The 15,858-nt window shown below is 41.8% G+C and overlaps 2 protein-coding genes across 2 annotated transcripts in view; both read right to left on the bottom strand.

Annotated features, from left to right (window-relative positions):
• FAM169A (family with sequence similarity 169 member A) overlaps positions 1-15,858 on the bottom strand; it is a 244,951-nt gene that overhangs the window by 79,980 nt on the left and 149,113 nt on the right. The gene's annotated exons all lie outside the window — the stretch shown is intronic.
• On the bottom strand, positions 1,165-14,460 carry ENC1 (ectodermal-neural cortex 1). Its single transcript, XM_032763559.2, has 3 exons — positions 14,144-14,460; positions 7,897-9,709; positions 1,165-4,213 (listed from the first exon to the last, which is right to left on the bottom strand). The coding sequence occupies exon 2, from the start codon at positions 9,695-9,697 to the stop codon at positions 7,928-7,930; it is 1,770 nt and encodes a 589-aa protein (XP_032619450.1). The 5' UTR covers positions 9,698-9,709; positions 14,144-14,460; the 3' UTR covers positions 1,165-4,213; positions 7,897-7,927.

Here is a 15,858-nt window from a genome sequence, read left to right as displayed (position 1 = left end):
GCAGAACCCAGGTCTCCTGAATCCCAGCCCAGTGCTCTATCCACTAAATCACTGCTTTTCATGCTTATTTGGCAGACTAGAGGGGATTTCTGTAGGGAAAGCACAACTATACTACCTAGAGACTAGTGGGAGCCAGTGAAGCCAGGCAGCAGTCCAAGGCTACACCTTGTGTCCTTCAATGCTGTGCAGCTCTCAAGTGATCAGCAGGTTAAGTGGAACACCCAGTCTGTTTCTCCCTGGGGAGCGATCTCCTCCTCCCCCACCTCCAAGTAAGAATTCCTTGGAATCACAATGGGTTGACAAGGGTAGAATTATCCCTCCCCTGGGCCGAAGAACGGGGCCATTGGCCACAAACCTTGGCAGTACCCTGGGGTACGCATGCATGGGTCTCATTGCGGGATGGGGGCCTCAGTTTGTAAAAGAGTTTGGGGATCCTTGGTGTTATACAAGCATAAAACCAATAGCATTAAAATTCTTTTATACCATAAAAAGTAAGCTTAGAAATTCATAGGCCGTGCAGGTGTAAATAAGAAGAGACTTTGGCTCAGAGAGTGTGCGCACGTGCGCGTGTATATATAAATACATATATACACACATACACACAAACATATACATATTAAAATCAGTGCTTCTGTATCCTGGGAAATTTTGGGGAAATTTCCCAGGATATAAAAGCACTGTAAAAAACTTTATCTGGGAATTTTTCACCAGATTTGGGGAATTTTTAGCGCTAGGTTAGGAAAAGTTGGCATGACCATACAGAAGCACTGATTAAAATGCTTTATACAGAGCCAGCAACCTTTTTTCCCCTCAGGAACTATTCTGGAAGATCTGACTTGTCTAATTTTGTTCTAGATTCATATTAGACCCTAAACTGTACTTCAAAGGCCAAAAGAAATTATGAAGGCTTGCATTTCCTGTTGGTTGTTTTAAAGCTCTCATAGTTTTACCTATTGAACACTGAGATCTAGATCATAATAAAGTGGCCTAATAGAACAAAGGGAACAGTCCAAGTGCAACTGAAGCAGAAGTTTAAAACAAACCAGTAAACTACATATGAAGGATGTCTTTTTTTTTCCATGAAAAAGATGTGTGTTACAAGGACCAAAAAAAATTGCAGGCAAACGACAAACAAACCAACCCAACCCTCAAAGGAACTACTCATTGAAGAGAAAATCTCTAATAATTTATTGACCTTCAGTTTCACATTGTGAAAAAAAAATGCAGTTTTACAAAACCTTAAAATATAGTAGCAAACTGAGACAGAATATAGACATTTTCCTTCTCCACTTGTAGTTTTCTTTTAGTATGTGAACCACATCTTCAATAGTCAGGGAAGGGGCATTATTCAGCTCTAATCACTCTTATTAGACAGGTGTCAGGTCTAGAGAAAAGGGTCTACACAATTATACCAGAAGTGGAAGGCTGTCCTTTGTTATAAGTTTCTACAGCAACCAGCCCACAAAATAAGAAGAACCTTCCCGTCCTATGCCAAGGTTTTTGTGTGCACTCTGCTGTGAATTGCATTTGCTTCAAAGTGTGGGATGTTTTGCACGACTGGAATGGTCAAGTAGTAAGCCAGAATTCCCACATCAATTCCAAGAGCAGAAGCCCAGAATATTCCCTGCAGGGCCTGCGGCCCACCCTGACTTCAGTTTCCTTCAGCCTACACACAGGAATTAATCAAGCAGTTGAAAGCACACAACTTTGAAAACAGCTGCAGAAACTCATCCTACTTTCGGAAGTTACATGGTATTATAAAACAGATTTATGTCAGATGCTAAATAGCAATGTATGGTGCGGCTTCAAGACAGAACTATATCAATGAAGAAAACAGGGCTTGATCAGATATACCTTTAGTCAAAGGAGTAGTCCCATTGGACCCAACACTTCACTTCCTTGTAACTTGTGTAACCACATACACCTGTGTGAAGAGGATGTAAAACGTGACTATTTGGATTTGGGAGCATTTTATACCCACATTGCACAGGTGTGAATGACTACCCCACATACAAGGCAGTATAGAATCCAGCCCATTTACTTTACTGGGGCAACTCGGGCTTATAGGAAGATGCTCTACCTAAGAAGCATGTCTATTCTTTAAAGCCATGTAGAAGGGCACTGATTTTTAAATTTCTGTGTTTTTATTTCAACAGCTCAACCTAACCTAGTGGACCTATAACTGTAACTCGTTAGCTATATAGTTGTGGAGTCCTGTTCATGTCAAACCAGGGGTCAGCCTTTAAAAATTCTTCCCTTGTGAGAAAAATGTAATGGTGATCACTGTAAATGTTTTCAGATGGTAAGCTTAAAGAGCACAGTGACTTCACCATCATAGAGAGAAATGCAAAAATCAACATAATTACTTTTGGTTTTGCATGCATGCAACTAAAAATCTTTTACTTACACCACAGCAGAATACTACAACCATGTTGTTCACCACATCATTATTAAGTTGGGCTCAACAGACTTATGAAAAACACAATACATGCTTCACAATGAAATCTGGCAAAGTAAGCACCTGTGAAACAGAAGTAAAGAAATGAAGAAGAGTGGGCTCATACCCGACTCAAAACTAGACTGAGCAAATAAATGGGAGTTCTTTTTTTAATCCTTTGGTTTATCATGATCATATCTGACATTTCTCAGTACCAAAATGTCTGAAGACTCATCTGGCTGTGTGAAAATAAAAGATGCAGCAGAGCTTGAGGATTATTTTTAAGTTCTAGTTCTGCAATTTTTCATGCTTCATTGTAACAACTGAGCCATGCCTTTTGGGTCTTTGACACCATGGCACTCATTAATCCCACTTCTACGCAGACAGAGGAGCCAATCCTGTCAGTGCAAGCTGTTGGTTTTTTGTTTTGTTTTTTAACTAGTTCACTACTAATCTGTATTGTTTTTGTGAGTCAGCCAGACTCCATTCAATCAGGTAAATGCGGTTGTGGTAAATGTCCCATAGTCTAAACTCACAAATAAATAAATAAATAACTTTTTGGCCAATGCCTTTCTCGGGGCTCTGTGCACAGAAACCATCCCACAGCATCTTCTAGGTAACTGAGAGGCTGCACAAAGAGAAAGCTGTAAATAGTTTTGGCTAGTTCCAGATTAGAAATTCAAAGGCATGAGCAGGCCAATGAAATGGAGCAGGGACACTATCTACAGGATACAACACATCTAACCTGGGGAGTTGGTGGCCTGAGAAAGTGACCTACATGGCTTCTTCCTTTAGTATGTGGGTAATTTAAGATCCTGCCCTGTAATCCTTCCATTTCCGACTGAGGAAGCCATCCCCTCACTCCCTCCCACCTCCAACTATTACTCAACAGTTTTCTTTTTTGTGTGCAGCAGAGCGAGTCAGAGACCACAAAATGTGCAAAACAAACAACAAATCACACAAATCCTTACAACATGAAGACAACTGCAGGCATTGTTTCAGCATGCAAGCACTGAACAATAAATAGCTACATCTACAAGTAACATAACAGGAATGGGACAGTTTAAGTTACCTATAAATACAGGGTGGAAGGGAAATCAAACATTTGGGGAAAATGAGTTCTTTTTAGTTCCCCGCTATTGCAAAAACCTTTTATTTATGTTTTTAATTGTGCTGTTCCTTATACAATGAAAGGTCACTCATTGCATATAGGACATCATAACGTGATAATCTAATGGATTCTTCAGACACTGCCTATAAACAGTTCATTCCTGTAGAAGTACGCTGCAGTGACACAGCTGTATCTTCATTTACAGCAACATCTCACTGTTTCAGACCTGGCCAGCTTCCCCAGCAGCTGGTGCTGACACTTCAAACTGTCACAGTGAGAGGTGACAACCATTTCAAATTTCACGCACACACAATGGAGTCCATGAAAATCTAGAGTTGTAGGTTGCACAACGATGGAAAGTTCTGTACTTCTTTTGTGTTTGTCCTTTTCCCCATCCCCTCCCTTCGAAGGTCTGATTAACACTGACATTAATCCACAATTACTAGTACAAGGAATCAGACCATAGGTTCATTCTTTCATATTTAAACCATGTGCTGATGCACCAAAGGCAGTTTTTTTCCTCCCATTCCTTCATGTCCAGGTTAGATAATTTACAAGGTGCAGATATTTTTCTTCAAACTCAAAGACACTGAATGATTTTTCTTCATTAAAACCATTTCTCCACAGCTGAGATTCCAAGTCTCTTCTCCAAATAACAGAGCAAACTAAATAAAAAAGGAGGGGGAGAAGAAAAGATTTAGAGGATTCTCGTGAGACAATATACAATAAGGTTTTTATTAGGCGTCAAAGAAAAACTAAAAGCCTTTTGCATGTCTCTGTGTAATAACTAATCACTGATAGTAAATAAACCAACCACAACATTTAGATCAGACTCTGCCTCCTTTACTTGCCTGGTCTTACTCTGCAAGCAGCCCCAGAGACTCCAATAGGGTCTAGCTACAGAGTAGAGTTGTACTTCAGTGTGAAGCTGACCCTTATAAGGTTAAATAGCATGTGGTCGATAGTGCTATTTTTGCTGGATTTTGCAACACACTACTTTTCCTGTTCTCAACAAATGGGATGGAGATATGCTTTAAAAAAAATGAAAACCACCACCTCATGCAACTTCTCTCTTCCAGAAAAGCCTCAAAAATTATTAGCACAACCAGTTTATTCTACTCATGGGCCATGTCAAACTAGATCAGAGTGATGTTGGGGAGGGAGCTGGGAGGGAGCGTGTTCACCATGGAGAACTCTAAATTGAATTTATTCACCATAGAGAATGTGGACATATTAATCCCCTTATTTAAAATCTCTCTGCTATTCATTATGGCAGAAATCTGTCTCGCTTCTTTTCACATGACAATGCACCATTCCTCAGCAACTCCACGCTGAAGTCTTTTCCAGGAGTTGATTATTCAGTGAAAAATATAGCCCTTGGATGCTGAGATTTGGCTACCATATTTAATTATGAAGCCTATGTTAAGTGCAAGTTTCCAAACCAGACATCAGCCTCATTATTACAGTAGCTTTAGACAGCACAGCTAGAATTTAGGGTGCACATGCAGAGTAACTCTACTGAAGTCAGTGCAGTTAATCTGAATGAACACATATGTGCAGGAGAGCAGAATGTAGCCCTATATTGTCAGTGCCGTAATGCCTAAGAACAGCAGGGTATACACACACCCTTAGCCTGAAATCTCTTTGCTTTGAGGGTTTAAGACAGACTCCTTTCATTACTTTCAATGTAATTTTTTGCAATTTCTGATTGCTGATTCATGTCGCCTAGACATTCTTCAGACTAGTGTGTCATTTTTTTCCCTTCTTGAAAGGTATATCTCAACATTGAAGCCAAAATAATGTTTCCTGTCATGGGATGATTAACCAAAAAATATATATATATATATATCAATCTTGCAAGGGGAAAATAAAACAAAGCTACTCAAAAGAGCAAAGTTGAAGGAAGAAACAAAGCAGACTAAAATCTTCTTAAGTTGTGGCAGGCTGGGGCCACACAACACCATGAAAACGGAGGGTAATCAGAAGTAATTTCCTTTTTGTCCCTCCCACCCACTGACAGAACAGTGGGAGTCAGTAAAGATCTACTGGCTGGATGAGCATGCCGCACTAGAGAGGTTTCAGTTTACGGTTGCATTCATCCAGTTATCCTACAGGCTAGTGAGGCTAAAGTAATGGCTTTTAACAGGATATTGCAAAGCAAACGAAAGCCTTAAGTGCCATTATATGCAGACTATTATTTTTCAGAAAAAAAAACAACCTATTTCTATGTGATGTAAATTTTAGAACAATGAAGTCAATCTTAGGAGGATAAAAGTCAATATTTTTCTTGGCACAGATCCTGAGTTTGGGCATTCATTATTACTGTTCTGATAACACTGAGCCCTGCTGAAATGAGTAATAATAGAAACTGGCTGAATGGTATGGATTTAAAGATGTGTTCCCAGCTTTCCGGCTAGCAAGGAAGTAGTCTCAAAGAAGCCTATTTGCTCAGTTTTTGAGTTATCGGAAGAGTGCAATTAATCTCAGATACCCAGGATATGATCAGCCTCCAATGTTTGCAAATGTGGGATGGAATCCAAGACTCTTGTTTTTCTAAGACTAAGTTGTGGGGGGAGATGGAAAAGTTACAGGTGGTTATTCAACTTAAAGACCAAAGTGTCATTGGAAACATGACCTCACTACATTTCCTACTAGATTTCAGCTCTGAGTTGCTATTCTGCAGTGTCCCAAAAATGCACTCCTTACTTAGTCAAAATTCCAATTCAGCTCAAGGGGAAATGGCAAGATGAAGCCTTAGCACACCATTGGGTGAAAAAATTCCCCAATGATCCCAGATTATCAGATTTATCCTGTTACAAGGACAATTGGGTGTTCTGCTATTTATTACAGGAGCCAACCAGCCATCTCCCGATAGTCCAGTTGCCAATAAAATCCTGTCAACGTGACCCTTTTGAAGAGCAAGATGCTATGAAGTCTATAAAAGCAGACTGGTATCATTATCTTTCTGAGGTACCTACTTTGATCTGGAGGTTCTAGGTTACTGCAAAAGTTACTGCAGAGCTTATTTAATTATTTTAAACTGTTTTTCCTTCAATAGTTTTTCGCATCCTGGCTGGTTTTATGGTTGCATTATGCAGTATTCAAATCCCTTAAGAAATTACTACATGCAGGGCATAGCTCATTTAGGCAACATAGGGTGCTTCTGAGTGTTAAACATGCCATCAAAATGTGTTTGCAGTCATGATGCTGCATTGCGTTCTCAGACAAAAACTGAGCAACACACATTAAAGCATAGTATTTGTAAGTTTTAATGCAAAATAACTCACGTAAGAACTCTAGAAAATATCAGAGGCTTAGCTTAAGTGATGCAATTCAGGAAAAGATGGGGGGGAATAATGAAAAATCAGATTTAGTTTGAGACAATGCTTAGCAAGTTAACTCTGTTTTGTGGTGCTGATGTAAACTGACATTAATATTTTGGGCTGTTCAGATATTCTAGTTGTTTTCCAAATGAAGAAGAAAATCCTTCTTTAGCAGAGCCATATAACCAGAAAAACAAGCAAGGCCAAATTTAAACTTGCCTGTAAGAAGTTGCATGTGATGTGAGTTTGGCCCATTATGCCTAACTCTAAATGAGGTGGCATTTGCTTTGGAACGCTGCCAAGCAATTATTTGAACCACAGTATTACTGGTATATCTGAGTGACATTATATACAGTCAGACATATAAACATAGCTTTCCTTTGAAAAACAAGCTTTTAAAAAGTATATTTAATGGGCCAAAGTCAACCTTGGCATAAGCAGGTGCAATTCCATTGACTTCAGCTGTTGCAGTAGGGTGGACTTGGCCCAGTGTGTTTGTGCAACACCTTATATATCCACTAGTAACAATGCAGCTGCAGCAAGATTGTTCACACAAACAGAAAGCTGTCCATTTGGACTATTCACCACCCTGCCGCACAGGGTTAACGTTAACAGAAGACTTTTTAGGTCCTCATGTTGATTGACCAGTTCTGTGTAGTTAAGGAAACTTCACCTATCCCTAGTAGGTTAATGATTTATAACTGAATTTGTAATAATTAAACCATATTTTCCCCATCAGCATCACACCTAGTTCAAATTACATATTCAACATCTAAACTGTGAGGTAAAGTGATCAATCCGGTGAAGAGAGCATGGTACTGGGAGCCAAGGAATTTGGGTTCCATTCCTGGCTTGGTCACTAATATGATGCATGACCTTGGACAAGTCACTTAACAGCTGCATGCCTCAGTTTTCCTTACTGTAAAATACAAATAATGTACTTACCCTCCTTTGAGATCTATGGAGGTAAAGAACGGTGAGTGCTAAGTATGATTATATTTGTATTCATAGGTATAACTTCTTACCTGACAAGCTGCAATCACAACACACACACAGTTATGAGGGGAGGTGTTTCCATGTGCTGACAAATGCTGTGGGAATTAGTGAATAGGGAACTGTGGTTATGCTGTTCCATACATCTAATGTGGGATCATAGCAGTCCAATGTTTTGCATCTTTGAATCCCAAAATAGCCTCCGACTACATAGAGTTTGTTTCCAGATGCTACTGCATGGCAGCTCATTCGCTTAGCTGTCACATCTCCCACCTTAGTCCACTGGTATGTTTCACTGTTGAATTTATAAGCTGAGCATGCTGAGAATTCAGTATCTCCACCCATAATAAAAATCTGGTTACCCAAAACAGCTGCAGCTGTGTAGCGCCAGGGCTGGGGGCAGGTGGCTGGTACTGTCCATCTGTTTTCACATTGATCATAACATTGAACTTTGGGCAGTTTGTCATGGCTAACACTGGTGCCACCAAAAGCAAATAGCTTAAGCTTTGCACTAACTACAGCTGCATTGCTTACTCCTTCTCGAAGTGGTGCAACCATTGTCCATTTGTTGGTCACAGGGTCATACTGTTCTACTTGCTTTAAGGATACTGAAGGGGAAGCTGGAAGGCAACCAGTTGCTGCAGTGTGTCCTCCTACTACATACAAACAGTGTTTGAGTTCAGCAGAACCATGCCCAAACCTAGCTACCAGCATGGGGGCAGCCTTTGACCACTCCTCATGAAGAGTGTCATATACCCAAACATCTTTGGAGACTCCATTTTCTGATCCCCGGCCTCCGGTGATATACACTTTGCAGCCAATAGCACAAGCACTGAACTCTTTCCGTGGACTTGGGATGTCAGCCTTTGGAATGATTTCTTTTGCCTTTTGGTCCACCAGATACAGCTTGTCACACATAAAGGTTTGGCCGCCCAGAAGAAACAGTGCATGGCCAGTTTTACGAGGTCTGGCACACAAACTGGTGACCACACCATCATTCTGTAAGATCTTTAGCTTGCATCTTATTGCTTCTTCTACTATATCTTTGCTTTTCCTTTGCTTAGTGATAAGTTCTTCCATGGCTACATTCTCCATAAGGTAGATGGCTGGCAAGAGAGCCAGTCTCACAGTTTGCAATAGTTCAGGGAGATAACAGTGGCGCTTATTCAGATCGTAGTTAACCCAGTTAATAGCTGACTCATATACTAATCTTTCATCTTCGGTTTCTAGTTCTTCACTGGAAAGGAGCTGCACAACCATGTCTTTTGGCAGCTGGAGAAAATCTTCACTTTTACTGATAGTTTGGAAGTTGCTAAGACACATCGTCCAAGAGAGTTCATAAAGCTTGGTGCACTGATGAGCATCTGACAGCAGCAGCATGCCAAGGCAGTTGGTGGGATGAAGGTTCTTCTCCAGAAACTCTGCGCAAGCATCTCTGATATCCTGGAATTCTAACATGTCTCCAGCCTCTAGCAGGGACTCTGCATTCTCTTCATTGATGATAACCCTGGAGGAGTACGCATAGTCCAGCAGAAGTTCTAAGACTTCTGGATGAATAGAATTATGAAAATTGACTTCACTAGCCTGGCTCTCTTTAAGTCCACCACTGAACATTGCTTCAAAGTAGCGACTACATGCCGCTAGGACAGCTCTATGGCAAGGGAATGACCTGTTCCCAGCATGGAGAAGTACATCTGTAAAAAGCCGTTGTTGGCGTAGAAGGTTCAGGTGAGTAAGGACACTATCAGCATATGATGATTTGTGGAATAAGTATATGTTTATAGAGCCAGTGCTGGCTCTAGATTTGCGATTCTCATGCATGCTGACTGACATTTTCTGCCACACCTAAAAATAAACAAAAATTAAATAAGATTAAGGGTTCTCATGACAAATGTTTATGATGTACTTTTAATTAAAAAAATTATATGCATCCCTGATTCCCTGATAATCATTGTAAGCAGAAAGCCTGTTCTGAGTCTATTATAGACATGAGAGGACAAAGAATCATATCTACTTCAGTGTATGTTTATTTTTTCCCCGATGAGTTTCTTAAATGACATGCCCCACTATTATTGCCCAAGAGCAGGTTTATCTTGGGAAACCTGATCTCCAACTTTCATGACAATAGTAGGCAAGGAAGACAGAGGAAAAATAAAGACTTAGAGCTGATTTTCTCACTCCTCCCCAGTGTAGCACAGCTGATTCATCACATACCCACACTGAAACATTCTCCTGCTTTGAATCATAGTAGGAAGAGCTACCAGACAGGATACCTTATGGAATGTAAAAAAACTGCATTGGAGAACCAGAATGTACTCATTCCATTTTGATGATTTATTTTGATATAATGGTTCCATATCTAACAGCAGGGAGTGGGAAAGAGAAGACAGAGACAGATAACATTGCAAGGATATTGTTACATGACCAAAGCTTTATTACAATATCATGGCCAAATATTACAGAGATCTACATCTTGTATATCTCCAGTGGTCACCTGCTACTGGGTGATGGTTATGTGCTTACAGCCTTGGCAAGGTAACGCAACTGTACTATCTCCTGAAATCAATGCAGAACTGCTATTCTGCAGTCCCCCTGAGTTAGGCTGTCAGAGAACAAGAGTCTGCAGTTGTTGGTTTGGGGGTGGGAGGAAAGAATATTCTATATTGCTACCCCTGTCCTTTCAAAAACCAGCGTTGTTTTGCTCCCATTTTAGGGAAACAAGTTATAAGTGACCTTGGAAGGATTCAACTGCCCTCCACGGTCCCTTCGAACCATTTGCAAGTTTATGTATTTCATATGGGCCAATCTTCTGGATTAAGTAAGGCAAGTGGTTGGCCCTAAATTAAGCTGAACTGATGTATGATATGGGGACATGTCAGGGACATGGGCTCTGGATTTGCATCTACATAAGATCCATTGACCAAAACACTCCTAAGCAAGTGGGCAGTGGGGGGATGGGACAGACTACACAGCATCCACAGAGGTTACCATAGACTAGGGGCTGCAGTAGCAGCCATCATGGAACAGCTTGACTGGTGCTCTACAGCCTGGGTAAAGGGCGATGGGGAAGAAGTTTGGTGACGGAGTTCAGCTTCTCTGATTGCCATGAAATTCCCCTCCCCATTCATACTCCTGAACGTGTATTTCTATGCTGCTAATTAATACATCATTCCATTTCCACGTGGTTCATGTTTTTTAAGAGGAAAACTTTGTCCATTGCCCTCAGACCAGCACTCTGATAAAGAGACTGCATAAGAATTTGAATAGCCTCAGAAGTCTGTATGTCATTCTAAAAATCAAGCAAATATTCCTTTCACTCTTTTGGAAATAATAGGCTAAAACACACAACAGAATAAAAACCTGATTTTTCCAGCATTTAATAATGTTACATTTATGTCTGCGAAATTATAGACTTCTCATACACCTGCTTAGGGATTGCTGCATACCAAATAACCTGTGCTCTGCTCCAAGCACGCAGCCATATTGCATTGCTCTGCACAAATGGCATATCACAGACAATAGGAAGTTTGTGATTTGCCTTTCACATCACAGTCATGCTGAAATATGCACCAAAATGCTGCACCTCTTTTTCTTTTAAGTTAGAACTTAATTTCCTAATGATTATCATCAGGACTTTAAAGAAGGAACAAAAGGGAAATACATAGTGTTTGTCTTTATCAGGCCTGATCCAAAGCCCACTAAAATCTATAGGATTCTTTTCAGTTATTTCAGTAAGGTTTAGATCAAGCCCTTTTCATTGTGACTGAAAACATGCGCTGTGCAAAGCACTTTGGACCAATGTTTTAGGTTAACTGCAGTAACTATAGCCAAGTATGTTATTCAAATACATGCAACTACTTTTACATGCAGCAAAGAATCCTGTGGCACCTTATAGACTAACAGACGCATCACATGCATCTGACGAAGTGGATATTCACCCACGAAAGCTCATGTTCCAAAATGTCTGTTATTCTGTAAGGTACCACAGGATTCTTCGCTGCTTTTCCAGATCCAGACTAACACAGCTACCCCTCTGATACTTCTACATGGTAAGTATAATTGCATTACCCATTAAATATAATTACATTACCTGACAAATAATCATCATTCAGAGGACATTCAAGGGTCACATACACTAATCCAGGACTAAATTTACCCATTTACCCTATTGCCAAAAGGTTAAACTGAACATGTGCCTCAATTTCAAGTTTGTTGTAGCTACAGAATTACACAGAGGATCATGGCTCTGGGTACTAGTGCATCAACAGTTTGGATGCAAAAGTGGGAAGATCAACCCTCATTTGGCCAACATTGTGGAGCCAGATTTTAAAACCTTTACAGGAATTTTGTAATGTCATAAGTTGTTATGATTCAATACACAACATTCTGTATGTTTTTCTGGATTGGTCTGTCTCACATTTAGGGCCCAATCCTGCAAGAGGCTGAGTGCCTCCTGTGGGGTGTGAAGCAACCTCAGCTTCTAGTCTCTGAAGTCAGTGGGAGCTGCAAGCACTCAACGTCCCCAGGCAGCATTTAGCATTTTATAGGATTAGGCCCTTAGGTGCCCATCCTAACACGAGCTACACATGGACAGATCCCTGCACTCTTGGGCATTTCCAAGAGTCAGTCAGTGGGGGACCAAACAGACACAGGGATCCCCTGCCCCTCCCAGTGGTATTCACTGCAGGATGGAGTTCTTTGCATCTGGGACTATGTATCCCCCCGTGTTCTGCTGCAATGCTAAGCATACCAATAGCACTCAGCACTAAATAATAATTAAAAAAAAAAATCACAGCAGCGGTGATAAAGAAAAGTTCAAACACTGCAAATACAGGCGTGTTCTGATCCAGAGTGGTGCTGTGAGTTCTGATGATTTGTGGCTGCACAGGACCATGCAGGATCAAGCCGTGAACACAAAATAAGGAACTAGAGTTATCCCTGTGTTTGAGAATGGTGAACTACAGACCATATGCAGAGGGGTGGGACAGAGGTAAGAAAGTGCAAATCACTGCATGTTACCCAAGCCTACCCACAGGCCTAGAAAGAAATACTGATCTCAGCTGCAAAAAAAAAAAGAAAAAGATAAAAACTACTGTGAGACTTTCGTGGGATAGGGAGTTCAGGGTTTCACCTCTTTTCTGTTTTGCACACAGCAATATCCTAACAGACAAGATTTGGTCTTTCAGTGACCAAAGCCATTTTTATTAATTACTTGCAGTATTCATAATGTTCCTCTTTAGCAAACTGTAACAAAAGCATTACCTGTACCATTCTAAAGTTGCCTTTCTATTTATAGGAATTCAAGGTGTGGCAAGTCACATTTTAGTAAGCTAAACATATTTCTTCAAAAAGAGCAAAGATACATATTTGTACATCTTCCCTCTCAAGTCCCCACACTAGTTTTTGAGTTGTTCTACGGCCAATATGTAGAAGCAAAGTACCATTAAAAAAGATTTCTTATAATTTACTAGCAAAGTAGTGTTTTTGCAAATAAGTCTGGGTTGTGATTGTTGAGAATGCAAGTTGGGCCAAAATGGTAATAAGTATATTCAAAGCTATAAAACTATTCAAACAGACATCTTTGACTTCTCTAGTTGTTGCAAATTATGCAAGCCTCAAACATTTTAGCAGAGGTAATTCACAGAGTCACTGAGCAAGTGTTCATCTTGAATAAAATGAGTCAACTCCCTTCAGGCAATTTTTCCTTAGAAACAATAACATCTGAATGAAAAGGAAAAATGGTCAGTAAAATACAAATATATATTTATCATGAATCACTAATGAAATAGAGTTAGACATTGAAGCAAGGGATTGATTTATGATGTACTTCAACCAGCTACTTGTCACAGCAGCCTCAAATCTGGTAAAACACAATGTTCAACAACCTCTTGCCCTACTTCTTAACAGCTTTAGATTCTGAAGGTCTCAGCTCAGACAAATACAAAATTAAGTGTTTTCAGTTATTTGCACATTTATTATGTATAAGATACAACTTCCTATTAGACATCTATAATCTCATCGTTTCTCCAGTCAGATACTTGGGGGAAAAAAATCACTGTTGCTCAACTACCCATTGCATGAATTGATCCTTTTTTCAGTTGCTAAGTCTGCAGTGATGCCCAACCTCTTTCTAACATTCCTCAATATAACCCATTGCACAGAAGCTACATGAAGTGTAAAACAGGGCATCACTTATTATGCATTCATTTTTTGTACAGTTCCTGGTTTTTGTTTTGCCAAATGCAGACCATTTCAAAATGACTGTGTGATAGTACATACCTATGTACCCACGTGCCTATATGCTCCCCTTCAATGTAGCATCTGAACACCTCCCCCGTATTTCAAATCAGAAATAATATCTGTTTCTTCCCAACCTGCAGAAGAAATAACTTAATTAGTTTATACAAGTTTCTGTTTTATCTGTGTAGATAAGCATTGTATTAGTTGTGTATGAAAAACTTCCTAGAAGAAAGAATAGAAGAAATGGGTTTTGCCTTTGATTCTGAAAGTGGTAAACGTCCATGGTCATTCTAATTCTGGTTACTCAGACTTATTAAAAAGTCAACTGACATTTCTTATGTGTATTTTCCAAAATAGTTATTTGAAAAATTTGAAAAGGAAACTACAAGAAGTAAATATTTAAGGTTACTATCTAGCATTAACGGGAAGCAAGTGTTTCTATTTGCCAAAGACAGACACATACCATAACTGTCTCACGGTTAGAGCAAATATCTATCCACCAGTGTTGCATTTTCCTTCAAAAGGTTGCAATGGGCACATGGTGCACAAACAAGCGGATCTGCTTTCAGGAGTGAACACAGGATGCTTACTAATGCAGAGAATCTACCATTTGGGTGGTCTGATGTGACCATCAAGCCCACACAGTCGTTCAATATTCAGTTAGAGATCAATATACAGACTCAGTTCATATGTACAGTAAAAAAGCTATGAGGCAGCTGAAAATGCGCCCTGGCAGCGAGATAAAAATATCTCCCAACTTAACAGCCTCAGCGCAGGGCTGCTTAATTTTGCAATACAAGGAATCAAAGCGCCAGCTGATCTATGCATGGAACAAGTTGCACCGAGTCTGCTAAGCTCGGAGGGTTTTCCGCTCCCTGCCAAGGCACCTTTTCAGCCACTCGCAAGGCTGTCTATGGCAACGGGTCCCTCACGCTGCTCGCTTCGCTTTAGGGTGAGAATCAGAGCGATTCCTGCGCAGGGAGCGAAGAAGCCTAGCGCAGTCCTCTCCTCCCCACAGCCTCCCTCTTCCCGGGGTTGGGGACGCAGAAACGCGTCCTGCCATGAGCGCATCGCCAGCAGGGAGGGAAGAGCTGCTCCGTCCTTCCCCGAGCGCTGCCCGAACACCCGCCCGTCCCTCTTCCCGCCTGCGGCCAGCAGCCCCCCGCCAGCCCGCCCGGCCGGGCCCCGCAACAGGTCCGCGCGCAGGAACTTACAGCCGCGGCGCTGGGCTCCTCACTGCCGCAGCTCAGGGCAGGCGAGAGGCTGCGGGAGCCTGTCCCGCCCCTTCCCCGGCGGCCGGCGCCCTCCAGTTCGCTCCTTCCTCCCGTCTCCTGCCCGGCCGCGCCGCGCCGCGCCGGGGGGCTGCGGTGCCTCCCCACTGTAGCCCGGGCTGCGGACTGGAGACCCGCAGGCAGCCGCACTCGGACCGGGCGAGCGCTTGCGCGGAGTGGAAGTGGAAGTGGAGGCGGAGGCGCTGCTGCTGCTGCTGCAGGAGGCGGCCGCTCGCCGGCTGCTGCGATTTGCGGCGCGGGGAAGCGGGTATATGGGCTGCGGCCGGGAGGGTGGGGGGCACATATGCAAAGAGGCTGAGTGACACACGGGGGGGAGGGGAAGGCCGGGGGAGGACGCGAGTTAGCGGAGCAGCGGGGAGGCTGCAAGCAATGCTGTCACATGGGCCAGCGGGGGGAGGGACACAAAGGGAAGAGGCTCCGCGGCATGGATGGGGCACCTCGCCCAGCCCGGGCTACAGGAGC

The sequence above is a fragment of the Chelonoidis abingdonii genome, chromosome 6 (genome assembly GCF_003597395.2).
Source record: "Chelonoidis abingdonii isolate Lonesome George chromosome 6, CheloAbing_2.0, whole genome shotgun sequence".
Taxonomy (NCBI): domain Eukaryota; kingdom Metazoa; phylum Chordata; order Testudines; family Testudinidae; genus Chelonoidis; species Chelonoidis abingdonii.
Note: the sequence above shows the minus strand (reverse complement) of the source record. Positions and strands in the feature narration are given on the sequence as shown.

Coding starts and splice junctions, on each gene's coding strand:
- ENC1 (XM_032763559.2), bottom strand. CDS start 9,697: ATGTCAGTCAGCATGCATGAGAATCGCAAATCTAGAGCCAGCACTGGC.